At 47.9% G+C, this 27,670-nt stretch overlaps 1 protein-coding gene and 1 long non-coding RNA gene across 4 annotated transcripts; one reads left to right on the forward strand and one right to left on the reverse strand.

Annotated features, from left to right (window-relative positions):
* Positions 1-21: 21 nt before the first annotated feature.
* On the reverse strand, positions 22-7,960 carry Znf683 (zinc finger protein 683). 2 transcript variants are annotated; one of them, XM_023565685.2, is made up of 7 exons: positions 7,644-7,960; positions 6,608-6,732; positions 5,774-5,990; positions 3,177-3,874; positions 2,056-2,184; positions 923-1,122; positions 22-558 (listed from the first exon to the last, which is right to left on the reverse strand). In XM_023565685.2, exons 3-7 carry the CDS (start codon positions 5,955-5,957, stop codon positions 468-470), a joined length of 1,302 nt encoding a protein of 433 aa, XP_023421453.2. In that variant the 5' UTR covers positions 5,958-5,990; positions 6,608-6,732; positions 7,644-7,960; the 3' UTR covers positions 22-467. The 2 variants fall into 2 exon arrangements, with proteins under 2 accessions (XP_023421453.2, XP_063091886.1); XM_063235816.1 differs by having other exon boundaries at positions 22-146; positions 7,644-7,958.
* LOC111757196 (uncharacterized) lies at positions 2,836-24,907 on the forward strand. Of its 2 annotated transcripts, none has more exons than XR_002791560.2 (4): positions 2,836-3,257; positions 19,363-19,512; positions 20,649-20,752; positions 24,487-24,907. It is a non-coding gene; the product is annotated as an uncharacterized LOC111757196 (long non-coding RNA). The 2 variants fall into 2 exon arrangements; XR_010043030.1 differs by having other exon boundaries at positions 2,836-3,224.
* The last annotated feature ends 2,763 nt before the right edge of the window (positions 24,908-27,670 follow it).

Consider the following 27,670-nt stretch of genomic DNA (forward strand, 5'->3'; position numbering starts at 1 on the left):
CATACTGTCTGAAAATGAGTCTTCAGTAATAGCCCTCGTTTATTGTTTATTGCGGCTGGAACTTCGGCCTCCTTCCAGTTGCCTGGCACACGAGTGTGTGTATGTGTGTGGGGGAGATCTTGAACTTTTAAGGGGATCTCCTGGAACTGTAAGGAGATAAGTCTCAGGAAAGTCCCAGTCCCGGCCCTCTTGGCCAGTTCTTCCCTGCACATACCCCTAACTATTCGTCCCTGAACTCAGCAGCCTGTTAAGCCTTGCCTTCTGTGACTAGTCCTAGCATACAGAAGCATCGTGCCTACGGGTTATGAGTGGGCAGTGACGTATGTCCCGCTTCTTGGAGCCTTCAGGAGCACACCACACCCCACTGTGGCAGGATGGACCAGCTGAGGGTACACTGCAGGTGGCTGAGTAGGGACGGTGAGATCAAAGAAAGCAGGGGGACATCTGAATAGGTTTGGGGAAGCTGATCAGAAAAGAGGGCAATGTACCGTGCTGGGCAGCATGGCCTGCACCTGGCAGGACCTGCCACCCTGAAGGGCGGCACTGTCCACTGGTGAACTGAAACAGAGGGTTTGGTTTCAGACTGGTCACGGGGAGTAGAACCTAAACCCATCCTTAATAGATAGCTACAGGCACTCAGCCCATGCACAGGCCCTCTCTGGCTGCGTCCTCTGAGCTGCTGTCAGGTAAAGTGTGAGGTCTGGCAAGTACAGAGTGACACCCTCACTGTGGAAGTGCAGGAAGCCTCAGCTCATCATTTTGAAAAATCCTTTAATTGCTCTGCCCTTGCCCCCACCCCGGAGCAGACCTGGTTCACGCTGGCTGCCCTTGCTTTCCCTGGGATACCAAGGACACCTGGATGCTGTCCACAACCCAACCCAACTGCTCCTCCGAGGGCTCCCCAACAAGATCCAGTGCTCACTGGTGCCACTGCGCAAGGCAGGTGAGAGAGGCCAGGTGAGTCATGCTGTAGGGCTGTGAAGCATGAAGCTGGTGCAGCTTCTGATGGACATGCTGGGTGAAGCGGCTTGAGCAGACACTGCAGTGGAAGGGCTGGACCGCAGAGTGCAGGCGCAGGTGGCTCCTGAGATTGCTAGAACTGCTGAAGCACTTGTGGCACATCTGACAAGAATGGGCACTGATGTCAGCTATGTCCTTCAGGCTGGCTTGGAGTCTCTTTCCTTCCTCCCCATTTTGGAAGCATCCCCTTAGCCAGGTCCCTTTCAGTGCAAGCTAGGAAGCTTTTCCTGATGATTCCCTCCCTGGAACCCACAGTATCTGTTGCATGAAAGTTAGGCCAACCCAAGCCTTTGACTTCCAGTGTGATGTTGTATAAATGAGCTATCTCTGAGCCTTCCTCTTTTCTTATCAGTAGTATGTGACTGTTAATTCCAAACCTCATATATTGAGGTAGACTTAATGAGATAATCACATCGAACACATATGTGAGGCTGCAGCATTAGTGGATGTAATAATCACTTAGTGGGAGCTGAACATGCCAGGAATTTGTCTCCTGGGCTCCCTAGGAGGCCCTCCAAGCCTCTGCTCAGAAGCAGCCACTAACCAGAGACCACATGGCAAGTTGGAGCATAGCTAGGATTTGAACACAGGCAGTCTGACTGTAGCCTTCACTCTGAACCACTACACTGCTTTCACCTCTGCCCTCTGGCCTCTCAAGGGATAGGTGAGGCTGGAAGGAGGGACTCACATGGATCTAATGATTTTCCTGCTTGGATACTTTGTAGATTCTATGGCATTAACTTGTCCCACCACCCTGGGAGCTAAGTGATGGCTATGCATCATCTAGGACCTCAGTTGCATTGCTTTTGCTCCTCTGCCAATATCACTCCTCCCAGCACAAAAGGGGGTCTCATTTTCACCTTCCTCCGACTCTCATTCCTAGCTCTACCCTGTCCTTCCCATTCCTAGTTCTACCTTGTCCTGCCTTTCCCGTCTCCACTCACTCAGAGGTCTGGGGCATGGGTGCTTAGGTGCTGTCCCTCCCTGGGGGTATACAGCTCCTCCTCAGGCCGCAGGAGAGAAGGAAGGTCTCACCTGGCACTTGTGGGGCCTCTCCCCTGTGTGCACCAGATGGTGCTTCTGCAGGTGGGCGAACTGGGTGAAGCTCTTGTGGCACAAGGCACACTGGAACGGTCGCTCCCCACTGTGCACGCGCAGGTGGACCTGGGCCAGGTGTGGGAGAAATGCTGCCAACTGCCCTGAGCCACAGCAGGGCCAGGGATCCTCTCCAAATCTCTGCCTGGCTCCATGCAGCACCCCTCGTTGGCATCCAGACCTCTTGATCATCCCTTCCAGACCTTTCTATCACCTCTGGGATACTTGCACTCTTCCTCTTGCCCTGCTCTGCAATTCAAAGTATGATCCATACACCAGCAGCATCACCTTGGGAGCTCCTTAGAAATGAAGATTCTCAGCCCTCACCCTAGACCTGCTGAGGCAAAATCTTTGGGGCCAGGGCCTGGAAATCCTTGGGCTTATTATCTGCCCAGGTTGTTTGAAGCTCATTAAAGTTTAGGAACTCCTGCCCTTGAGAAACCAGTACCCCTCTGCCCCAATAGCCATTAACTTTTTTCTGAACGGATGGGTGCCAATTTGCTCACAGCGTTGCGTTTTTTGGTAACGAGAGAGTCGCCCACGCGCGCCCCCTGCTGGATAAATGCAGGTGATGACGCCAACAACGCCGGGGCAAATTTGTGGGATTCCACTTGAAAAAGGTTTGCATCTGGTCTGTGGTCTAGAGCCACTGAAATCTACTCATCCCACCATTTGAGCTTCAAACAAAATAAAGAAACTTAACTGGGAGAGAGCTGTGGTTGTCTGGCAAACAGCTTTGCATTAGATGTCGAGAGATTAAAATCAAAGCTTAGCTCACCATTTCCCAGTACCCTAGGAAAACCCTCCCCACGAGGGGCCTCAGTTTCCCCATTTTTAACTTAAATGAGTTGTGCTCATAGGCAGTCTTCTAGAGCGGAGAGGACTTTGGTGGTGCCCTCTTACTGTGCATCTCCACTCAGATGAACTGTCCAAGGTCACTCAGTGCTAGAGGACACCCAGGAATGCTCTCCAGCTCTCAGATCTTGCTCCTGGAAGCCGCCGCCGGCAGCGAAGGGAGTCACTGAAAGCCTGGGGAGTGGGCGGAGCCCGGAGGCAGATACCTTGAGGTTGGAGAGCTGCCCAAAGCTCTTGCTGCACACGTTGCACTGGTACAGGATTTTGCCGTTTTCTTTCTTCAGTGGGTAAGGGAGCGCTGCGGTGCCCACTCGGGAGCCCGCGGAGGCCCGCTTCGCTGGAGCTGGCATGCCGGCCCCCACTGTTCCTGGGGAGGGGGTTGGGACAGCTCCAGGGCCTGGATCTTGGGTCTGGGAGGGAAGGGTGGGGCCAGAGGCTCGGAAGGCCCCAGGGTTGGGAAGCAGGGTCTCCCCTGGAGTGCCTTGGTGCTCAGGGTCATTGGCCATGGTCAGCAAACGGGGTGCAGCCATGGTGGGGTAGGCGGTGTTTGGGGGCAGTAGGAGGAGGTGGGAACATTGGACAGAAGGCAGGGCTCCGTACGTGAGCAGGCAAGGCGGAGGCAGGAGAAGAGGGTACCTGGGGTAAAGGGGGAGGAAGTGGAACGGGAGCTCCTTGGAGATGGGGGTGGAAGGAGGGCAGGGGCAGGATGCCGAAGGGCTAGGGCTCTCTGTGTTCAGCTGTGCGGTGGTTGCATTGGAGCTGTTCTGAGGAGGCAGGGCTAGGCAGTGTGCCCCGTGGCCAGCTGTTTCAGGCTGCCTTTCCATCTTGTCCCTGTTCAGTGGGTACTTGGCTGTGAGCTTTTCCTCATCAGTGGAGCTGCCATGCAGCCCTGGGGCCTGGAGCTCTAAGCAGAAAAAGGATTATGATCGGGTCTCCACTGCCAGGGGTAAAGGTCTGTCCCCCATCCCACTTGTCCAGCCTGGCTGGGAAAGAGCTGCAGTCTGCAGACTAGGGTGACTCGGACGAGGTGTCTGTCTGCTGCCCTTCCTTCTCCCTGCTGCTATTTACTTGCCAGTAAAAACTGCTAGTCTTTCTGTAGTGCTCAGCAGTTTCAGGGAGAGAAAACAGTTCAAAAAGCCTATCAGGGGCATGGATTTAGCTCAGCGGCATAAGCGCCTGCCTTGCAAGCAGGCAGTCACGAGTTCGATCCCCGGTACCAATAAAAAGGAAAAAGACAAAAAAAAAAAAAAACCTATCAGACATCGTGGTAGAGAAGTCAAGTGGGCAGGAGGATTTATTAATTGGGAGTTCAAAGGACAGATGTGAACTGGAGTCATAAATTTGGGTGCTGGCCAGGTATGGTGGCGCACACCTGTAATCTCAGCACATGGGAGGCTGAGGCAGGAGGATCACTGAAAGTTCAAGGCCAGTTTGACTGGCAAAACTCGGTCTCAAACTAACTAATTAACTAACTAACTAAATAAATAAATAAATTTGAGTGCCTTAGGCTCAGATGAGATTGCATAAGGTGATACTGTGTCTTGTGCGTCCAAAGAGGCAGCTGCTGTATATATGTGACTAAATTTACATTAAGACCAAGTTTAAACTGTACATGGTGGTGGGGCTCGGGATTTAGCTCAGCGGCATAAGCACCTGCCTTGCAAGCAGGTGGTCATGAGTCTATCCTCGGAATGGGGTGGGGGGAACCAGTGGAACTGTACATTGTGGTGCATGCCTGTAATCCCGACACTCAGGAAACTGAGGCAAGAGGATCATCATCACGAGTTTAAAACCCTAACTCAAACAAACAAACAACAAAAAGTTTAATTAAAAATCCACTTTCTGTGTTCTACCAGCCACACTGAAAGTACCCAATAGAAGTTGAGAAAAGGGAAGAAGAGAGAAGAGGAGGGGAAAAGAGGGCACTGGATTGAGTTTGAGGGTTGGAAATATTTAGACAGTAAGGAGAAAGTGAGATATCACATGAGCAAAGTAGGATTCAGGCCACTGGTAAAAAGTAAAGCCCTAGGGCTGGAGGTGTAGCTCAGTGGTTAAGCCCTCAGCATGTGCAGGCCTTGGGCTCACTCCCCAGCAATAAGGGGGGAAAAAAATAAATTATCTGGTTGGAGCTGCATTTACTCAGTGGGCTGACACTTTCGCTCTTTTCGGAGCCAGCAGCCCAGAAATGCAGGACACGACCCAGTAGTCCTTACCTCTCCAAGAGGACTTGGTCACATATGAAAATAATAGGATTCAACAAAACTAGAATGTGGGTATAATGACTTTGTGGATGTGTCCAGGGATGTGTCCAAAGTCCTAAAACTAGAAGGGACAGAACCAGAACTCTAGGCCAGGCCTGCTCCCTGACTTGCACCCCAAATGTTCTAGGCAAAGTACTGCCGCCACCATCGTGTGACCTCAGCTACACCTGCTCCTACTCCTAAGCAGAAGAGAGCCTCTGCCCACCTCCACTGGCTCAGCTGTCCCCATCTTGAAAAATCCCCTAGGAGAGACAAAAAAAAAAAAGAAAAGAAAAGAAAAAAGAAAAAGAAGGGGCTGGGGATTTAGCTCAGCGGCATAAGCACCTGCCTTACAAGCAGGCAGTCTTGAGTTCGATCCCTGGTACCGATAAAAAGGAAAAAGACAAAAAAAAAAGCCCCTAGGAGAACTTCAGGCCAAGATGCAGAGGTAAAATGACCTCCCCAGTGGCCCAGAGTCCCCTCCCCGCCATCCTGAAATCCATCATGTCAGCCTGGCCCGGTCCTGTGCCACGCTGCAGGTTCCACCTGTGCCCTGGGCTTACTTAGGGTTGAGGTGTCTTCTCCGAGACCTTGTGGGGCTGTGCTCAGTGGTGCCAGCTGTGCTTGCGGATGCAGGGGATACAAGAATAGGTCCAGCCACTGGGGGCAGGCCAGCAGGGAGGGCCTGGCTGGTGCCTGTGTCAAGGGACATGGCCAGCTGGTGCAGGGTGAGCCATGAGCATCCATTGTGTCAGAAAGTGACCTGTAGGCTGAGGAGACCTAGAGAGCAGAGGGCAAGGGGCTTAGGGGTCGGCGCCTGGACGCCTGGGCCTCTTGGCTTGTCCCACGCCTAGTTTCGTTTCCAGACAGGAAAATCTATGATACAGTAAGTCCTCTCCCCCCATGTCCGTCACTCAAATATTTCTTCTCTCATCCAAGGGACTCTTTCCCAAGGACTTTCTCACACACTATGGGCTGCCTTCCCCTCCCCCTAGGACCTGTCCTCTTCTCCCTCCCTGCCCCAACCCAGCCCAATCCCTGACCATTGTGGTCCCTGTAGTAGCTCAGACCATCCACTGTGTTGTTTTGAATGGAACCAGGATGATTTTGGGGCAAATCTTCCTCCAAGACGTAAACACCCCAAAATGGGCCTGTGCCCCCTTGTACTGAAGCCCAAGGGCCATGGCCATCCAGCCAAGCCTTCTGCACAGAGTGTCTGGGCCCCTGAAGCATGGGGGTCAGGGTCTCTGGCATCTCAAGGACTTACCTCCATGATGTACCCGGGGCAGGGGGTACTTAGGACACCAGCGAGGTGCCCATCTAGCCCATTCAGACATTCCCAACTCCCTCCTAAACTCTCCTCCTACGGTGAAGGTGAGTGTAGGACCGCATCCTACCTGCTTGCCTTGGCAGAGCTGGAAGTCCAGGCTGGGGGTCAGGGAGCCCCCTGAGTCTCCCAGTGCCTTGGTCTTGTAACAACAGCCCAGTTTTGCAGCTGATTTTCTCTTTGTGCTCCTGCTACCTGCTGGGACAATGGGTGTCAAGGGGAGTTGTGAAGGTTCTCCAGGTGTAAGCCTGGCTTCTAGAAAGGGCTCTCTCACAAAATTTCCCTCCACGCCTCAGATTCCCTATCTGCAAAACGGATTTAAACCAGTAAGGTCTCCTGTGGTTCTGACATTTAGAAGTCAGTGTTGTTCTAGTAGGCATAAAAAAGGGATTTGATGACAGTTGATCAAGGAGAGATGAGGAGCAGAGGAGGCCTGAGAGGAGAGAGGAAGGGCTCTCCTGCCATCTCTCACACCCACTGAGGTGTCACCCACGGGCGCTGCTGCCCGCCTGTCCACCTCCTTCCTCCCCCAGCCCTGAGCACTGAGCTCGGGGCAGGCAAGCTTGCAGGTTCCCAGGGAACAAGCCAGCTTCTTCAGGACCACAGAGAATTGAGAAGCCACCCTTTCCCTGTGGAGAGGGATCCATGTCTCCACCAACCCGTGACTCTACACCATCCAAGCTCACCCAGACAGCTATACCAGGCCACCAAGGCGGCCTCCGTGTCCTGTCACCCAGAATTCCCCGGGCACTGCTTCCTGGCCAGAGAGGTAGCCCGAGTGAGCTGAGAGTTCCCAGGATCCCTTGGTCCTGGGACAGATCCCCTGAATGCTCTCAGCTGTCTGCTCAGTCAGCACCTGGCTTCTTTGCCATCTTTCATGTGAAGCCACACAGTCCAGGGGCCATCTTAGCTCAACAAATGCCCGACAAGCCTACCTCACAACCGCCCTCCCCATCCTTCACCCCACACACACCCATCCCAAAACCCTGACTCCAGTGACTCTGCCCTCTGAACCCCCACTTCCTTCCCCTCTTCGCTGATTCCTCCCCAAGCCTGCCTCAGCTCTCACGTACTGTGAGCCCAAAGGTGACCCGGTATCTCAGCACCTGGCTCTGTGGCGGTCCTCTTGGCTGAGGAAGGAGCGAGCAAGCAGGACGACAGCAGCTGCCTGTGACTGAGGCCTCAGTGGGTGTGAGAGATGACAGGAAGGTGCTGTGTTTGAAGTTGCTTCAAATAGGAAGAGGAGGGCAGCCAGGCAGACCTGGGGGCCGGGTGAGACCTGACAAGGGGAACCCCACCACCCATCTCTTACCTCCCAGTGGCTACTCTACAGGATGACTTGCTGGAGTTACACTGCAGTGAACTGAGCTGTGGCACCCTTGTGCATGCATGCGTGCCTGTGTGTGCGTGCATGTGTGTGTGCCTGTGTGTGCGTGCATGTGTGTGTGCCTGTGTGTGCGTGCATGTGTGTGTGTGTGTGTGTGTGTGTGTGTGTGTGTGTGTGTGCACATGCTGCAAGGTGGTAGGGTGTTACCTATCTCTGTGCTCAGAGAACCCAGATGGCTGAGCTGGAGAGGGACACAGTAGGTTTCAAAGGCTGAAGCTGGAATTCTGGGGTTGAGGGCCAAGCTGAGAGCAACAGGCAGTGATGATGTCAGGGAAGCCAGTGATGGTGACGCTCAGGAGCAGGAGCAGGCAGAGATGGTGCCAGAAGAGGCAGAGATGGTTGTGGGGAGGGACAGGAGCAGGCAGTGCAGCAGGAGAGGGTGAGATGGAGAACAGAGCAGGAAGCTGAGCTCACGGAGCAGGGGCCCAGGATGCAGCTAACCCACCTCCTTCCTCCACGTCCCATCTCAGATCTCTGATGCTCAGAAATTCCATTCTCAGATCTAGAAAGAGAGCTGAAGCCCCAAGAGGGCAAGAGATGGTGCAAGGACACAGCAAAATGGGTATGAAGCAGGAAGGAAGCAGAGGATTTGAGCCACTAAGAAGGTCCACTGGCCCTGTGGCCTCACCCGAGTCCTCGAGTTTTTGGGTCTGGCCCGGGAAGACACGGTCCTCGCTCAGTGGGTCCAAGCCTGACCCAAAGTAACTCAGTCCCAGTCAGTCTGTGCCATCAAGGAACACACAGGAACATCTCACTGTGGCTGAAGGACATGTGACAGTGTTTTTCCACCAGCTCAGCCTGGGGCTGGCACTCACCCTCACCATGGCTTCTGTCCCTTGCTCTCATGATCATTTGCTGTGAACTCGTCCCTATGTGTCTTGGAGTATTTCAAGGACAGGGACCACTATCTGCTCGTTTTTGTTTCCCATGTAGACTGGGGGTTTAGCTCAGCGGCATAAGCACTTGCCTGGCAAGTGTGAGGACATGAGTTCGATCCCCGGTCCAAAGAAGTTTCCCATGGAAACATTCACCAGCTGTTTTGGATGCCCAGCATCTGGACATGGACCCCAGCCTGTACTAAGGGAAGCAGAAGGCACCTTCTACTAAAAAGTCAGAATGGCCGGATGGTTAATGCTAACCTCCCTCGCCCAGCACGGGAGCTGAGCAGGCCGCTCATGTGCTGCACCTGTACTGTGTACCCGAAGACACTGGCCCCGAGAGCAGGTAGTGGGAGCCTCCACTCTGTGATCAGGGAGGTACACAGGGGCTGCCAGGCAGAGGAGGGAAGACGGGGCTTAGAGGAGGCTGCTGACTCCCTGCTGGGCTGGTCCGGGGCAGGATTTCAGCTGTGGTCCTTGATGCTCCTGGCCTCCCCTGATCCAGCCTGTTCTCCCAGCCTGGTTCTGCAACCTCCCCAGGCCTCTGTGTTTCCCTAGTGTCTTCTCAAATTCCTTGTCTCCTAAATTCTCTTGAAGTGGCATCCATAGTCTACAACTTACGACCAAGAACCTCATCTTATATGTGCCCAGGATAAATGGTAAAGCCCCAGGGCTCGGGCTAGAATAGACCAGGATCAGTGTAGTTGCCTTTACTTTTTCTTACTTTGTGTCTGGAACTGTGCTAGGGACTGTATAGGCTTTACCTCACTTAATCTTCATGATAAGCCCGGGTAGTTGGTTTTATTATTTCCATGATCAACAGGAGTGCTGAGACAGTTAGCAACTCGCCCAGAGCCACACAGCAAGTAGCCCAGAGGTCTTCAGTGCCACCACCTCTTGGCAATGGCAGCTCCCTTTGTCACCACATCCACGCCCTCATGTCTGCTTCTCACACCCTCTCTTCTGATGCGACATTACCACTTCCCAGACAACCCCTTGGCCTTCCCCAGCCCTCACCCCAAGAGCCCCCTCATATCCTTCTGATTCATGGAAGAGCTCTTCGCAGGACCCCCTTGCAGTCTGGGTTCACCACAACTCCACTCCTCGAGGTAGAACCCTCCCGGACTCCCAGCAGACCTTGCTGGGGACCGCAGGAGGAGTGAAGGTCACTGGTACCCACACCACCAAGGGGATCCACACACCTTTGGTTTCCGTCTGCCAATGCCACCCTTTCCTGGGATCACTGTCCCTCACTCTTGGAAGAGTTAGTATAATGTTTGCAAAGAAAACAAAAAGAGAAATGGTTTTAAGGACTTCGAGATCCCTAATCTTGAAAGTCCCTGCTTAGCAAGGAAATGCCCTAGGTGGTGGGCTGACAGTCCTCAGGGTCTCACTCCAGACAGCCTCTCCGTAGCCAGCTTTCCTGTTCCCATCTCCTAGATCCTGTTCTGCTGGCTTCCATGCCCTGTGATGTCACAGGCCTAACTAACTATGATGATGATGCCACAGGTCTGTAATGTCCCCTATCCATTCTCCCCAAGAGGAAGCACAGGCATAGGACTCATGGCCTTCTAATCAGGGAGCCTGAGCGATTGCCTTAGTCTAGAAGATAACCAGGCCCGGAACATCCTCAGAGACTAGAGTGGCCCAGAAAGGCTGAGTCGAGTTGCTTGTGGGACAAACGGGAGACATCGGGGAGGATTCTCAAGAGCAGGCACCTCTGGAGCAGGGGCCAAGGCTGGAGGCGTCTGTCCTTCAGGCACCTGGTACTTCTGCCCACTTCCTTCCTCCTGTCTTCTGTGAATTAGAAAATGATACTGGCTGGTGGTAAAGTTTTCAAACAGCACAAAATCTGAAAGCAAGAAATTGACGCTCCCCTCCTCCACCTCTTGGAGTGGTCACTGGGGACTATTCAGGGTTTACCCTTCTGCATAGTTTTTCTATGATCAACTAACAGGTAAATGGATTTTTTTAAGTTTTATTTTTAAGTGTAAACATGGGGTTGTACACTATGTATTATTCTGTCACTTTTCCAATCAAGCAATGATGCACTGTGACCATCACGTCATGGTAGGTACATACAATCTGCCTCCTGCTTTTTCCTGAATATATCGTGTTTCCTTATGGGGATATATGTGTATTATGTGGAATTCCCTTATTGGTGGACACAGAGAAAGATTTTAGTTTTTCCTTTTTCATAAAAGCCTGGAAATGACCTCCCTACAAAGTCCAGAATATTTAAATCCCTGCAGAATATTTAAGAATATTAACTTAGGGGCTGGGGATTTAGCTCAGTGGCATAAGTACCTGCCTTGCAAGCAGGCGGTCGTGAGTTCAATCCCCAGTACTGATTAAAAAAAAAAAAAAAAAAGAATATTAACATTAGGGCCAGCTGTGATGGCACGCTCCTATAATCTCAGCATTTGGGAGATTGAAGGAGGAAGATCTTCATGACTTTGAGGTCAGTCTACATTTCAGTGAGTTCAAGGCCAGCTTACACTACAAAGTAAGACCCTGTCACAAAACAAAACAAAAACATTCCTGGGCATGCTAGCACATGCCTGTAATCTAACTGCTATGAGTTCAAGGCTAACCTAAACTACATAGCAAGATTTTGTCCCCCAAATTTTTTTAACATTATGCCTATAATCCCAACTACTTGGGAAACTGAAGTGGGAGGATCTCAAATTCAAGGTCCAAAGCCTAGGCAATTTGTGAGAACTTGTCGTAAAATTAAAAGGGCTAGAGGGTAGCTCAGTGGTAAAGTATTCCTGGGTTCAATCTTCAGTACTGCCAAAAAAAAAATTAGCTTTGCTGGATTTAATCTCATCTGAGTGAATTTATAGTAAGTCATTTAACCTTTTCCTCATCTGTCAAAATCTACTCTGTAGAGTACTTTCTAGGGCTCCTCAAAATAATTCATGTAGCTAGGTGTGGTAGAGTTTTTTCTTATAAAAAGCTTCCTAAACCTGGTGTGGTGGCTCACGCCTGTAATTCCAGCACTCGGGAGGCTGAGGCAGGAGGATCATTGCGAGTTCGAGACCAGCCTGGGCTACAAAGTAAGCTCAAGGCCAGCCTGAACTGCATAGACAGACCCTGTCTCCAAAAAAAAAAAAAAAAAAAAAAAAAAAGCCTCCTAAAAGTGTTAAAATAGTGATAGATATCCCTGGCTCACTTGGGAAGATCAGAATTTGGGCAGCACTCTGGCAGGCTGAGGCAGGACAATCACGAGTTTGAGTCCAGCCTGAGCAACTTAGCAATTTAGTAAAATTCTGTCTCAAAATGATGATGATGATAATGATGGGCTAGGGATGTAGTTCGATCAGAAAGTCCTGGATTCTCCCATTAATCCCTGCTTGGGGACCACTGTCCTCAAGCAAAGCAGTCTTGGGCCCCATCCCAGTCTTCACAATGTCAGAATAACAGCTTGCAGTATTAGTGCCCTCTCTGCGTGCCAGCAATCAGGCAAACCACATTTTTTTTATTGCAGGGGGAGGTTGAGAAAAGTCTCACTATGTACCCCAGGCTGGCCTTGGCATGATCTCCTCCCTCAGCCCCCCAAGTCCTGGGATCAGAGGTGTGTGCCATCAATGACACTGCTCAGCCAGGCAAAGCACTTTGACAAGCTCTGCTTCCTTGCACAGTGACCCTACAGGATGGATGACCTCTTTCCTATTTTATAGATAAGAAAACCAACAGTCAGAGAAGCGCTTATTGATTGACAGCTGTGTTGTCAGGCATTGGAGTAGTTTCTGGAACATGAACCAGCAAGCAGGAATGTGAGCCAGCCTTTGCAGTTCATAGTCCAGCAGTCAGGAGGCTTCTTGGATGTTGCTGAAGCGGAGAGTGGTACAGACATCAGGCGCATAACTGCTGGGCTTTTTGGGGGGGCAAACTCAAGCCCTGGGTAGGGTTGGTTTCTGCTGTAAGAGGCAGTAGAACCACAGCCAAAGCCCTGCTGTCTCTCTGCAAAAACCTCAGAGACTTCAACCCATAACCACGGCCACCTAGAGCCTTGAGGCCGGCCAGCTCCATGCTTGACCGGCTCAGCACAGAGATCTGGGATCCCTATCGCTGGATACTTGGGAAAGGACAGCCAGCAAGGGCTCCAGGTCAGGAGGCTTTGCTCACAGGGAAGCCTTTGGGTGGGATGTGCTCCCCAGGCTCAGGGTGGGGCGTGCTCTCTGCTCAGCTCCTCTGTGGTTGACACCTCCCTCCCACTGCCTGACACCCTGTTGCTTATCTGCCCCAGCAGCCCAGCTGTCAGTCTGCCAGATGCTTTCAGTGGGCTCTGGCTTCACACCCCAGGGCTGAAAAGAAGGGGGAGAAGAGATTTTGAGATAAAGCTGTAGGGCATAGGGCAGTCAGCTCTCATCTCTGCAGAATGGCCCGAGGCCTCTTGCATCCTGCCCTGCACCCACCATGACCCTTCAGTACTTTTATGGGCAAAATTCCAGATATGTCTTTCAAGTGACATCTCAGGTCATCCTACCTACTAACAAGAAGATGCCAGGATAAGCCAATGCATCAACTAGGCCACACTGCCCGCCATGTGCACAGATGTTTTCTCCTGACTGGCAGGGACTGGAAGACCAGCTGCATGCCTACTGTTGGGGGAACACTACAGGTTGTGTACCGGAATATTCTGCACCAGGAAAAAGCAAGTGGTAGGGGCTGGGGATTTAGCTCAGCAGCATAAGCGCCTGCCTTGCAAGCAGGCAGTCGTGAGTTCAATCCCTGGTACCGATAAAAAAAAAAACGAAAAAGACAAAAAAAAAAAAGAGCAAGTGGTAAATTCTTCAGTGCTGCCTATATCCCAGACCTCTCTACAGTCATATCCATAATCTTCCTCAAAACCTTCCAAGGTAAAGAGCCGGGCATCGTGGCTCACACCTGTAATCCCAGCACTCGGGAGGCTGAGGCAGGAGGATCGTTGTGAGTTTGAGATCAGCCTGGGCTACAAAGTGAGCTCAAGGCCAGCCTGAACTGCATAGTGAGACTCTGTCTCCAAAAGACCAAAAAAAAAAAAAAAAAAAAATCTTCCAAGGTAAAGATTAAGGGCTGGGGATTTAGCTCAGCGGCATAAGCACCTGCCTTGCAAGCATGCGGTCATGAGTTCGATCCCCAGTACCGATAAAAATGAAAAAGACAAAAAAAAAAAAAATTACCAAGGTAAAGATTATTAATTTCCTGTTTCACAGCTGAGGAAACAAAGATTTAGTCAGGGGAAACCAGGTAACCTTAACTCTGTTTACAGTGGTCAGGCAGTTAAACGTAAAGGGACCCAGGAATAAGTGTGATACAAATACTACCTGATTTTTAGCATTGGTGTCGAGGGTACAACAGGGGGGCAGGAGAGGCAAGACCCAGGCAAACCAGAGAGCACAGGCCAGCCTTAAAGAACAGTCACTGCCCAGCAATTTAAGAGCTAGTGTTGTCAGAGTTCTGCCTGGGAGGCTGAGGCAGGAGGATCTTGAGTTTGAAGTTAGTCTGCAAAATATCAAAGAAAGAAACAATGAATTTATGAAACAAGATCCATCCTTTTGCACAAGGAGTGAGCTAGCTCGTGGAACAGTGCTCCAGCATTTCATAATTGGTCCTAAGGAATTCAGTTACTACCCAGGATGGATACAGGTTGTCCTGATAACTTTTTTCCTTACAAAGGAGCAGCTTGTTCCCTTATATGACTGGACACTGCCATTAGGCACTGTCCCCGACACCCTACTTGCTTTAAAGATCCAGCATATTTGGAGGCTGGGAATGATTTCAGAATAAGTTAACCATGTTTTTCAAGACAAGATCTCCCTATGCCATTCAAACTAGCCTTTGACTTCATGACAACCCTCCTGCCTCAGCCTCCAGAGTGGGCTAAAAGGCATGCGCCACCATTCCCAGCTGCAAACCATTTTTCTTTGCTCTAAGACAGGTGAGAGGTCTCAGGAAAACACAGTATTTACAAATGGTGTCCCGAGTCTTGGAGAATAACAAGAGGATTTCTCCCTGGCTGTTGAACTTGGCATATAGTCAGTCTCAGCAATAAAATTTTGCTCAATAACAACAAAAATGAATTTAACACACGCCTGCAATCCTAGCACTTGGGAGGCTGAGGTAGGAGGATTGTCATGAGTTTGAGGCCAGCCTGGGCTACATAATGAACTCAAGGCACCATGAACTGCATGGCAAGACCTTGTTTCAAAAAAAAAAAAAAAAAGTAGTCGGGAACTATTTCTACATACAGAGAGCATGATCTTATACATATGACATCCTAGCCCAGCATGGTACCTACCACATGCCTGTAATCTCTGTACTCGGTACTCTGGGTGGCTGAGGCAGAAGAATTCCAAATTGATCCTATCCCAACAATTTGGCAAGACACTATCTCCATATTTTATTTATTTATCTACTTTTATTTATTTATTTTTTTTGTCTTTTTGAGACAGGGTCTCACTAAGCCTGGCCTTGAGCTCACTTCAGAGCCCAGGCTGGTCTCAAACTCATAACAATCTTCCTGCCGTAGCTTCTCAAATGCTGGAGTCATAGGTGTGTATGTGCCCCCTTCCCAGGCTCAACTGTCTCAAAATTCTAAAAAATAAAAAATTTAAAACCAGACATAGTAGAGTACACCTATAATCCCAGCACTCAGGAGACTTGAAGCCAAAAGATTGCTTTGAGTTTAAGGCCCACCTGAACTACCTAATGAATTCAAGGCCTGTTTGAACTACATAGAGGGACCCCGTTTCAAAAAAAACAAAAAATTTTTAAATTGTACTCGATTCTCTTATCATATAGAGATCTATCTCAAAAACAGACCTAAAAGCTGGGCATGGTGGTGTATAACTATATTCCCAGCACTTTGGAAAGTTGAAGCAGGAAGATTACAAGTTTCAGCTCACCCCGGGCAACTTAGTGAGACCCTGCCTCAAAATACACAGCTCAGTGCAAAGGCCCAGGGTTCAATCTCCAGTGATGGAAAAAAATATCTCAATTTAAGAGCTAAAAACGATAAAACTTTTAGCAGAAAACATAGAAGCAAGTCTTTGTGACATTGGGTTAGTCAAAGCATTGTTAACTGTGACATCAGAAGTATAAGCAACGAAAGATAAAATAGGTACCTTTGATTTCAACTAAATTTTTAAAAGCTTGTGCTTCAAAGAATTCCATCATAGAAAGAAACAAATGTAAATTAAAAGTAGGAGAATAGCAAATTTGGGCAAGAGGGTAGAGAAATTGTTGATGGGGAATACACAGTGGTTAAGACACAGAGGTAAAGTGGTTTGGTGGTTACTCAGAAACTTAAAGGTGGGCTGGGGATTTAACTTAGCGGTGTAAGTGCCTGCCTGGCAAGCGTGATGTCATGAGTTCGATCCCTGGTACCAAAAAAAAAAAAAAAAAAAAAAAAAAATGGTTAAAGAGTTATCATATTCCATTTGTGGTGTAGACTGTGGCTAACTGGAAGTGGGCACTCAGACTCATACATGCATATACACATTCACAGCAGCATTATTCACAGTGACCAAAGATAAACACAGCCCATATGTCCCTAATGGGTGGATAAACTGTAGCATATATGTATAATGGGATAATATTCATTCATAAATGTACTGACACATGCTGCAACGTGGATGAACCTCCAAAGCATTATATTGAGTGAAAGAAACTGGACATAAAAGGTCACACACTGGTCAGGCATAGTGATGTACATCTGTATATAATTCTAGCATTCTGGAAGACTGAGGCAGGCAGATCCAAGTTCAAGCCCAGTCTGGGCAACTTAGTGACTTACCAAGACCTGGTTTTGAAGTTAAAAATTTGAAAAGAAGAGCTGGGGAGGTAGCTCAAAGGCCATAGATTCAATCCCTGGAACTGAGGGGAAAAAGCACTTGTGGCATGATTCTTCTTATTTAAAAGGTTCGGGATTGCTAAATCTATGCAGACAGTAGATTTTGCAGACATTTCTGGGGCTGTGAAGGGAAGACGGGGAGGGTTAAAGAGAAACTTCTTGGATACAAGCAATGGAAATGTTTTAGAACTAGATGGAGAAATCATGGTTTTACAAAATTGTGAATGTATTAAATGCATTTTCACTTTAAATAGTTAATTTTAGACTATTTCACCTCAAAGTATTTTTTATGAACCGGAAGTGAGGGCTGAGGATGTAGCTCCTCAGCAGAGTGCTTGCTTAGACTGTACAAGGCCCTGGGTTTTGTCCTCAGCACCATAAATAAGAAATAATAATTAACTAATTTTAAAAAGTAAAAAAACGACCTCTAGAATGAATGAGACACTCGGGAGGCTGAGGCAGGAGGATTGTTGCAAGTTCAAGATCAGCCTGGTCTACAAAATGAGCTCAAGTCCAGCTGAACTACATAGAGAGACCCTGTCTCAAAAAGAAAAAAAAAAAAAAAAGAATGTTTAGAAAAAGAATAAGTGAAAAAATTCAAATCATGTGTCTGATAAGAAACATGTACACAGAATATAAACATGCTTGCAATTCAATAATAAAAGAAAATCCAATTTAAAAATAAGGCAAAGAATCTAAGCAGATATTTCTCCAAAGAAGATATACAAGTAGCCAATAAGCACATAAAAATGTTCGAGGCTGGGCTGCTCTGCTGCTCACTAGTAAAGCACTTGCCTAACATAAGCAGGGTCCTGGGTTCAGCCCTAGCACCACAGGAGAGGGGAAAAATAAAAGATCTTCAACATCATTCATGAGGGAAATGCAAACCACAGTGAGACACCACTTCACACCCACTAGAGGGACTATAATTAAACACAGGAACAGACACACAAAACTTGTTGGTGAAAATGTGGAGAAATTAGAACCCTTGTACACTGCTGATGGGAATGGAAAATGGTGCATCAGTCATGTCTGAAATAGACCAGAAATAGTCTGGTAATTCTTCAAAAAGTTGAACACACCAAGGTCAGCCAGGCGGTGGTGGCACACACCTATAATCCTAGCTCGTGGGAGGCTGAGGCAGGAGGATAGCTATACATTCAAGGCCAGCATGAATTGCATAGTGAAACCTTGTCTTAAAAAGAAAAAGTCAAATCTCTAAGCATACCCAGGGCAAAGAAAATGTTATGTTCAGGGGCTGGGAATTTAGCTCAGTGGCATAAGCACCTGCCTTGCAAGCAGGCAGTCATGAGTTCGATCCCCGGTACTGATAAAAAAGAAAAAAAAAAAAGTTATGTTCATACAAAAGCTTATATATGAATATTCACAACAACATTATTTAGAGTAGCTAAAAAAAGCAGAAACAAACATGTATCAATTGATGGGTGAATAAACAAAGGGAATCTATTCACCAGAAATAAGCACTGATCCACCCTACAACATAAATGACCACTGAAAATGCTTCGCTAAGTGCAAGGAGCCAGACATAAATGACAACATACAGAAGTGCAGGATTTGATGTATATAAACTGTCCAGAACAGGCCAGTCATAGAAGCAGGAGCAGTGGTTATAGGAAGCTGGGGGCGGGGAGTACGTGCCTTTAGCAGGACGATGTTCTGTTCTAGGCTCTGGCGATGGTTGTGCAACACGATGACTTTACTAGAAATATTGATTTGTGTACTTTAAAGAGGTGAATCATATAGCATATGTATTATCTTAATAAACCTGTGAGAAGGCTATTCCTGTTCTTCTGACAGGGAATTGGCTTCATGGGTTTCCCATAAATACCTCCTGCTGGCATAGGAGCTCCAGGGAAGGAGGCCTCAAAGGAAGCCTTCAGTCCGTGGGCCCTGAGCAGGAGCAGCCCCTGGGCAGGGTGATGGGTAGGACAGCAGAGGTCTGTGGTGGCCCGAAGGGTGTTGGAAACAGTGGCCGGCACTCAGCATCCCTTCCTAGCGTGCCGTCCTGTACTCAGGGATAGAAGGTAGAAAACTACGCTTCTCACCCTTCCTTGCAGCTGCGCTCTGGATGTGGCCGAGGTTTCGCTGATCTAGAAGCACTCCATAAGATTTGGGAGGTGGAAGCCAAGAGGTGCAAGACTCTGGGTCTGAGCCACTTCTGCAGTGGCGTCAGCAGAGGGCTCTAAGGTCAAAGTTTGGAGACGCTGGAGGATTCAGTAGGCAGGGACAGTAGGAGGACGGGTGATTTGAATACCACAAAGTGGGTTTGTTGAAGCAGGACCTCGGGAGGGGGTGAAGCTCTGCCAACCCCAGGAGTCAGGAGAGAAACATCTCTCCATGCACCCCATGTTAATCAGAAACAAGTGGTGTACTTGGAAACGGGGCGACCAGGGAGCTGGGGGCAGAGCTTGCCAGGAGGAGCAGCTGTTGCCACAGGGAACCTGGGCAGGCAGTAATAACCCACCCTCTCCTGACCACCGTTCGGCTTCAGAGCCCTTCAAGGACCCCTCCCCAAGATCCCAGGGTTTTCACATACTCAGAGAGGCCCCTTGCTACCCTCTCACCAGTAACTCCTGCCTTTAAGGATCCTTAGGCAACTTTCTCACTCTAGAAGCTTCCAAGATCCCAATTTAGCAACCTCTCCCACCTTAGGGCCCCAAGCCCTCCGGGTGGACAAGTGTTGTGTGTCATGATTGCAGAAGGAAGAGGTGAGGCCTGGTCGTGACCTCTACCCTCCATCAGCCACCATCTGCCTGTGTGACCTTGGGAACGTGACTGAGCTCCTATGAGCCTCTCTCCTCACCTGTACCCACAGTTACTGCACCCACTTCGCTGGAGGGTAAAGAGAGGTAACGTAAAGGATTTCTATTACCTTTCGAGAGATGGTCACTCCTACCTCCTGTCCTCCAGTGTGCCTTTTCAGCTTACAGGATGCATCAGGACCTTACTGTTACCCTCCCACCCCCACCCCCACCCCCACAGTCACATACACCGTGCTGCCTGACAAAATGCATTCAAGGAGGGAAGAAACGACTGGAGAGCTCCTGGCCTACATCATTCCTCTCATCCATTCCTCTCACTGTGTGTTAGACAGATGTGTCTCGCCTCTCAGCCTCAGGCCCTGTGTTGGGTGCCAAGGGTATAGAGGAGAGGGAGACAGGCTCCTCGATGAAGCTATCAAAGCCAGGTATGACACGGCAGTGTGACCACTGGCCTTGGGGGCCAGAGGAGGAGTGACTAACAGGGAAGGCTTGCTGGAGGAGGGGGTGGTGGGTCTGGCTTCCGACATGTGACATGTATCTTTGCCTCCGTTTGTAAAGAAGTTCCATGAGATTTTCTTCTCCGCTCTATCCCAGCATCTCAGACTACCTGGCACATAGTAGGTGCTCAGTGAATGACCATCAAATGAATGAATAGAATGGGCAGGCAAAGAAAAGTGTTCAAGTCAAAGGCTTTTAGCTAGGGGAAAGCTTGGCTCCTCTGGGGTACAACATCCCTTGCTTTTCTTTTGAGAGCAATAAACCCTAATAGGGCCTGACCCTTGGCAAAGGTCTTCATGCCCCTGTGGCCTTTTAATCTCACAAGAGCCCAGTGAGGCAGACACAACTGTCGCTGCTCATCAGTGAGGAAACTCATCCTTAGAAGGGGAGGTGAAGTGCCTGTGGTCTCCTGGCACCCTGGTGGCCTTGTTAGGACAGCTCAGGCCTCCCTGGGCTGTGGCTCAGCTGGGGCTCGCTCCCTGCTGCAGGACTAGAAGGCAATCTGCTGCCTGGAACCATGCAGTGCAAATTGGGGTGTTCAGCGGAGCTTAGTGCCCCCCCCAGCAGGGGGGCTCCTGAATCTTTCTCCTGAGGCTGTGAGATCCAGGACTCTGGGACAAGGCATTAAAAAAAATTAGTAATAGTTGGAACTTTTCTATTTTGATAGCTTTGTCTTAGAAAGTTAAGTGCTAGACCTCCTTTCCCTCATGTATCTCTCACCACAGCCCAGTGGGGCGGATGGGGTTCCATTCTACAGATGAAGAACTGAGCTCCAAAGATGAGAATTAACCTGTCTGAAGACACACAGGCAGTAAGCAAAACAGCACAGGTGAGTCTTTTCTTTCTTTCTTCCTTTCTTTCTTTCTTTCTTTCTTTCTTTCTTGTTGTCCTTCCTTCTCCTTTCCTCTCTCCCATCCTTCCTTCCTTGTGGTTTTTTTTTTTTTTAATAGGGTATCGAACTCATGACCTTGTGCTTGCCAGGTAGGTATTTGTGCTCCTCAGCTAAACCCCTGGCCTCTCCTTCCTTCCTTTCATGCATCCTTATCAGAGGATGGCTGTTAGATCACACAGAGTCCAAGAACACTCAAGTAAATATAATCCAATGTTAGAAACTGGTCTTCAGATGGCTGCAAAGGTTCAACTCTGTGACAGCAGCACTCTGAGGGGCTAAGCAAAAGGACTGAAAATTCAAGCCCTGGCTGGGCAACTTCATGACTTAGTGAGACCCTGTATCAAAATAAAAATAAATGAATGGGCACTGCCTGGCAAGTGCAAGGTCCTGAGTTCAATTCCTGGCAGAAAAATAATCAAATTTAAAAAATAAAAAGACAGATATATAGATTTAATGCAATCCCATCAAAATATATTTCTCACAGAACTAGAGAATACAATTATAAAATTCATATGGAATCAAATGAGATCCACAATAACAAAAGGAATTCCAAGCAACAAGAGCAAAGCAGGAAGCATCACGATACCAAATTATATTGTGGAGTTATGGTGATAAAAACAGCATGGTACTTGCATAAGACCAGATATGTGGCTCAGCAGCACAAACTAGAAGATGCAGAAACAATTTCAAACATATTCAACCACCTGATGTTTTGTTTGGTTTTGTTTTTGAGACAAAGTCTCATTATGCAGTTTAGGCTGGCCTTGAACTCACTTTGTAGCTCTCGCTGGCCTCGAATTTGCAGTGATCCTCCTGCATCAGCCTCCCAAATGGTGGGAGTACAAAGCCACCTGATCGCTGACAAAAAGGCCAAAAAAACACATCAAGGAAAGACAACCTCACTAGCTATCTACATGCAGAAAATTGAATCCAGACCAATATCTCTCACTAAACAACTCAAAATGAATCGCAGGGGCTGGGGATTTAGCTCAGCGGCATAAGCGCCTGCCTTGCAAGCAGGCAGTCGTGAGTTCGATCCCTGGTACTGATAAAAATGAAAAAGACAAAAAAAAAAAAAAAAAAAGAATCACAGATATCAATATATAAACAAAATCATTCTGCTGGAAGACAAACTAGATAAAGTCATAGGTGTAGTCATAAACTTTCTGAATAGAACTCTAATTACCTAAGCAAGAGTCAACAAACAGGGGGCTAGGGATTTAGCTCAGCGGTGCCTGCCTTGCAAGCAGGCAGTCGTGAGTTCGAATCCCGGTACCGATAAAAAGGAAAAAGACAAAAAAAAAAAAAAAAAAAAAGTCAACAAATGGGAAGGGGCCCAAGAGACTGGTGAAGGAGAGGTAAAAGTTTTAAAATGTGTCATGCACGTGTACCCATCACAGTGGTAATCATTATGTGTCATAAACACGAGCTTAAAAAAAAAACCAGGGGCTGGGGATTTAGCTCAGCGGCACAAGTGCCTGCCTTGTAAGTGCACGGTGGTGAATTCAATCCCTGGTACCGATTTTTAAAAAGCAAAAAAATCGGGGCTGGGGATTTAGCTCAGCAGCATAAGTGCCTGCCTTGTAAAGCAGGCAGTCGTGAGTTCGACCCCCGGTACCGATAAAAAGGAAAAAGACAAAAAAAATAAAAAATAAAAAAATCACAGGGTAGAGGGGATCTAGAGACAGAATGGGAAAGAGAAAGAAAATGAAAAGAATTAAGATATGAAAAAAATGTAACTACATTAAACACAAATTTATTTTATTAAAGTACGTGTATCTACCCCAACATGTACTGTAAGCCTGTACTAGTGAACCAAAATCCACACCTCCGGTAGCACCAAATCACCCGGCACAGCGTGTGTGCTGTGAGCAGTGCTTCCAGCTGGAGCAAAGTGATTACTTTTTTGCAGCTCTCAAAAGCTGTGGGGATCCTCAGCAGGGAGTAGGGCCCCCAAAGTGGCCAGCAGAAGCTTTGGGTAAATCATAGCAGTGGTCACTAATGCTTGGGACTTCTCAGATTACAGACAAATTTTAGGATAGAAAGTTCATGGAGAAGGATAGGAAATCTGTTACCTGGAAAGGCCAGCAGAATGTCATGAACTGAATCTTAAACCAAACCTGTCAAGCTTGAAAGGTCAGAGGTTACAGGGGTGGTGCTGAGATCCTCCGTTCATGGTAGGGGCTGGGAGGACCCCAGGAGCACTGCCAAGGCTACACAGCTTCATCCTGGCAGTCGAGTCAAGGGTCTTGGGTGCAGGAAGGCCAACGTAGTGACAGGGAGCTTGTCCTCTTGCCATGGCTCTGTCCAGGCTTGGCAGATGTCTAGCATGCACTGAATACAAAAGGAAACCCAAGCACGGGCTGCAGGCTCACTGAGCCCAGGGATAAACAGGGCAGGTTAATGGAAATGGCATACGGTGGTGTACAACCTGCAATCTCAGCACTTGGGAGGCTGAGGCAGGAGGATCCCTATGAGTTTGAGGCCATCCTGGGTTACAAAGTGAATTCAAGAGGGGGCTGGGGATTTAGCTCAGTGGCATAAGCACCTGCCTTGCAAGCAGGCGGTCGTGAGTTCGATCCCCGGTACCAATAAAAATCAAAAAAAGACAAAAAAAAAAAAAAAAAAAAAAAAAGGTGAATTCAAGACCACCCTGAAGTGCATAGCAAAAGTTGTCTGAAAAAAAAAAAAAAAGAAAGAACATAAACCACATGAAGCCTGCCTTAAAACCTATCTCAGTTATTTCTAGCAGTCAAGGATTTTTGTTAATAGTTGAAGGTCTCAAAGGCAGCCAGATTGGGGTTAGATGCTGTCTCTGGCCCACTAGCTTGCAGCATGAGCAAGCTGTGGAACAAGTTTTGGCGTTAGCCTCTGTATCTGCCAAGTAGGGATGATAACAGCAGACTTCTCAGGGCTGTTCCAGAGGCTGTAACACGCTGTGTAGAACAAGGGCTGGATGAATGGGAGCTGTTAAGAGAACTACTTCTTGGAGGTTCTAGGGTGGCCCTGTGGTTTCCAAATGTGTCACCTGAGGGATGCTACCAATTGCCTCCTTGAAAAGCCAAGTATCCTGGGGCTCTCAACACACTAGGCCAGCAAAACCTGCCTACCCCACCAAAGCCAGGTTGTCCTAGTGATGGGAAGACTGTGCTCCAGTTCGTCAGCAGAGGGCGAGAGGTGCCGAAGTGTGAGGCCCTTGTGAAAGTAGCTCCTTTGGCTCTGACCAGCCCTGGCGTAGGGCTCTTGCTCGCCACAGTGGCCCATCCATGCTCCCCACAGCTGCTGTGCCCTCACTTACATGCCCTCCAGGACCCAAGCAAGCCTGTGGGATCTGAAGCTCACCAGACACCACACCTCTTTCGGCCATAACCTGGGTAAAAAAATACCCCACTAAGGGACAGTGATCAGGAAGACACAGAGAGTGTCAAGGGACCGTAGAGCAAGGACGCAGTTAGGAAAAGCCCTCTTACCAGGGGACTCATGGTTTCCTGTGCCCCTACGAGGCCTTGTCTTACCCATCTTGTAAAATGGGAATAGCTCAGTGATAGACAGCCTGCCTAGCACACGGGGGTTTGATCCCCAGCACCACAAATAGGTAAATAGAAGAAGGAAATTATGACATGACTTTATTATTTCAGCCTCCTAGAGAAGGTATCATTTCTGTTTCACAGAAAAGGAAATAAAGTTGGCAGATCAGCCCGAATCACGCAACAGCCTAACTCCAGAGTCACATCCTTGAGTAACTCATGAAAACACTTGTGAACGTGGGCAGAAGAATCGGAGCCACTGCTTCAAGTGAATGTCTTTTGATTTTTCTTGAATATGTTCTCTCCTGGATCAAAACTCTAGGGCCCTGGGACGGTTGGTGAAATCTGAACATAGATCAGATCTTAGTGCTCTACCTGTGCTTAGTTCTGTGTTCCTGATATGGAGGGTTGCATGTCGGTTATTTAGAAGCCTCTATTCGAAGACAGCGTGGACTTGGGCCAGGATTTAGCTCAGCAGCAAGCGCCTGCCTGTCAGGTATAAGGTTGTGAGTTTAATCCCTGGTACCAAAAAAATAAAATCAAATAAAAGACAATGTGCACTGAAGGTTTTGGGAGTTCAACACCCTGATTTATATTATATATATATATATATATATATATATATATATATATATAATTTATAAAATATATATAATTTTATAAAATATATATAATTTTATAAGATACATGTATATATTATATTTACATATGTAATTTTATATAATATACAATTGCATTTATATGTATATGTACTGTCATTAGTACTCTACGAAGTAAATTCCACAGTTTTGTCTTTTAACAAAAATCCAGAACCAACAATTGTGCACACCTGTAATCCTAGCACTTGGGAGGCCGAGGCAAGAGGATCCCTGGGAGTTTGAGGCCAACCTGGGCTACACAGTGAATTTAAGGCCAGCCTGAATTACAGAGCAAGACCCTGTAAAAATCAATAAATACCAGGTGTTTAAAAATTCAGAGCATCCAAACATATTATCACCTATAGATTTGTTCACTTTTAGTTCAGCAAAGAAGTCCAAAAAAGTGTTCTAAAAAAGTGAAGATGTATCCCTTTTTAAAGAGCGGGCTGCTGTAGGTTCTGGAAGACTGTTCCCTACGGACTACAGCAATATCAGATTTTGCTTTGCACCCAGCCTACAACTCTTAACCCTGAGTGGTATCAGATGAAAAGGTGTGAAGTTTTGAGATAAATTCAGCAAGAGTTTCTTGAACTCATTTGCCTAGAGATAGCTTTTTTATAAAGTGTGAATGTATTACCAGAATACATCAGGAGGTACAAGGGACAGAGAAACCTGCCACTCAGTGTCCCCTTAGAGAGTGACCACAGGCAGAGGATTCTGTGGTGACAGCTGCTTTGGGATCCTCAAAGCCTGCTAGACCTGTACCCCTCTGTGTGTTCACCTGGACTTCTCAAGCGGGGACCTTATTCCCCGTCCCCTCCACCTGCCTCCACCTCAGCACACTGGCTCAGCTTCTGGTCTTGTGGTTTCCCTCAAATTCGCTGTCATAGCAGCTGCAGGTGCTACCAAGCAGGGGCTTCTAGAGGAAAAGTGGGGAGGTGTCACCTTGCAAAATGCCCTCTGTGGAGACATCAGTGATGGCTCTCAAAACCCCAGAGACTTCTAAGGTGGTAAAGCCACCTGCACAGACTGGGGAGAAGCCCAGGTTTGGGAGGAGTCTGGGGAGCAGTAGTGCTAGTGTTGAGAAGGTCAGGGGATCGTATTCCCCAAACACAGATCTCTGTTGCCTCTTCATCTGACCTGGACTTTCCTGATAGCTGAGTCCTGAAGCAAGAGGATTGCCACGAGTTCTAGGCCAGCTTGGACTACACCGCAGTTCAAGGCCAGCCTGGACTACATAGTGAGACCCTGTCTCAAAAAAAGGAGAGAGGCCAGGTATATAGCACAGCTGCACAGCACCTGCCCAGCAAGCACAAGGTCATGAGTTTGATTCTTGGTATTAAAAAAAAAGTGAGTGATAGTAATTTTACAGTAGAAAAAACTGACAGACACCACCTCAACCCAGGTGATTCAAGTTCAACATCACCTCTAATGGGGTAAACTGACATCATGGCTTCCTGATGTGTTGTACTAAGAGAGATGCATCATTCTGTGCCATTCCTGCCAAAAATGCCTAATTTGAATCTAATTAGGACGAAGCCTCAGACAAATCCAAATTGGAAGGACTTCTGCAAAACAAGTGGCCTATCATTTTTTAAAACACCAAGGTTATAGAAGACAAAAACCAAGGAACTGTCCAGATTAAGGAGATAAAAATGTGACGTTTTAATGCAATGAGTGATCCTAGATTGATTCTGAACAACAAAAGATATTATTAGACCTTTGGAAGGACAACCAAAAAATTGAGGAAGGCCTGTAGATTATATCATCCTGATTTTGACATTCGGACTGTTAAGAATGACTTTGGTTTTTAGGATTTGTTTGTGTTTTGACATGAGGCCTCACTTTGTTGCCCACGCTGGCCTTCCGCTGGCCTCAAGTGATCCTCCTGCACTGCCTCTCTCTCTGCATCCCCTGCCCATAGCTGGGACCAGAGGCACTACAGAACCAACAGTTGTGGTGCACACCTGTAAGCCTAGCACTTGGGAGGCCGAGGCAAGAGGATCCCTGGGAGTTTGAGGCCAACCTGGGCTACACAGTGAGTTTAAGGCCAGCCTGAATTACAGAGCAAGACCCTATAAAAATCAATACATACCAGATTTTCTTTAATATCAATAAGTACCAACAATCAATAAATACCAGATCAATAAATACCATCTGGTAAGAACCAGATGTTCTTACCACACCCAGCTAAGAATGTCCTTGTTTTTGTTTTGAATGTCCCAGGTGGCACTGGGACCTGGGTCCAGGGATTCATGCTAAGCAAGCACCACCACTGAGCTATATTCCCCACTCCAGCCTCCTTTTAAAATTTAAAACAAGGTCTCACAGAGTCACTTGTGCTCTCCCTGCCTCGACCTCCTGAGTAGTTAGCATGACAGGTGTGTGCCACTGTACCTGGATGGCTTTTTTTTTCCTTAGGAAATACATTCTGAAATATTTAGGGATGGAGAGGCATCATCATGTCTGCAACTTTATGGAATATAAATATGTATATTTCCTCAGAAAGACAGTAATCAAATGAAGTAAATTTTTAATATTTAGGGAATGTGAGAGAAGAGTGTATAGGAATTCTTTTACTATTCTTGCAACTGTTTTTATAAATCTGAAATTATTTCAGAATTAAACATTTGGAGCTAGGGGTTTAACTTAGTGGTACAGCACTTGCCTACCATGTACACAACCCTGGG

This window comes from Cavia porcellus, unplaced genomic scaffold (genome assembly GCF_034190915.1).
Source record: "Cavia porcellus strain 051 isolate PalLab524CR breed Dunkin Hartley unplaced genomic scaffold, mCavPor4.1 scaffold_25, whole genome shotgun sequence".
Taxonomy (NCBI): domain Eukaryota; kingdom Metazoa; phylum Chordata; class Mammalia; order Rodentia; family Caviidae; genus Cavia; species Cavia porcellus.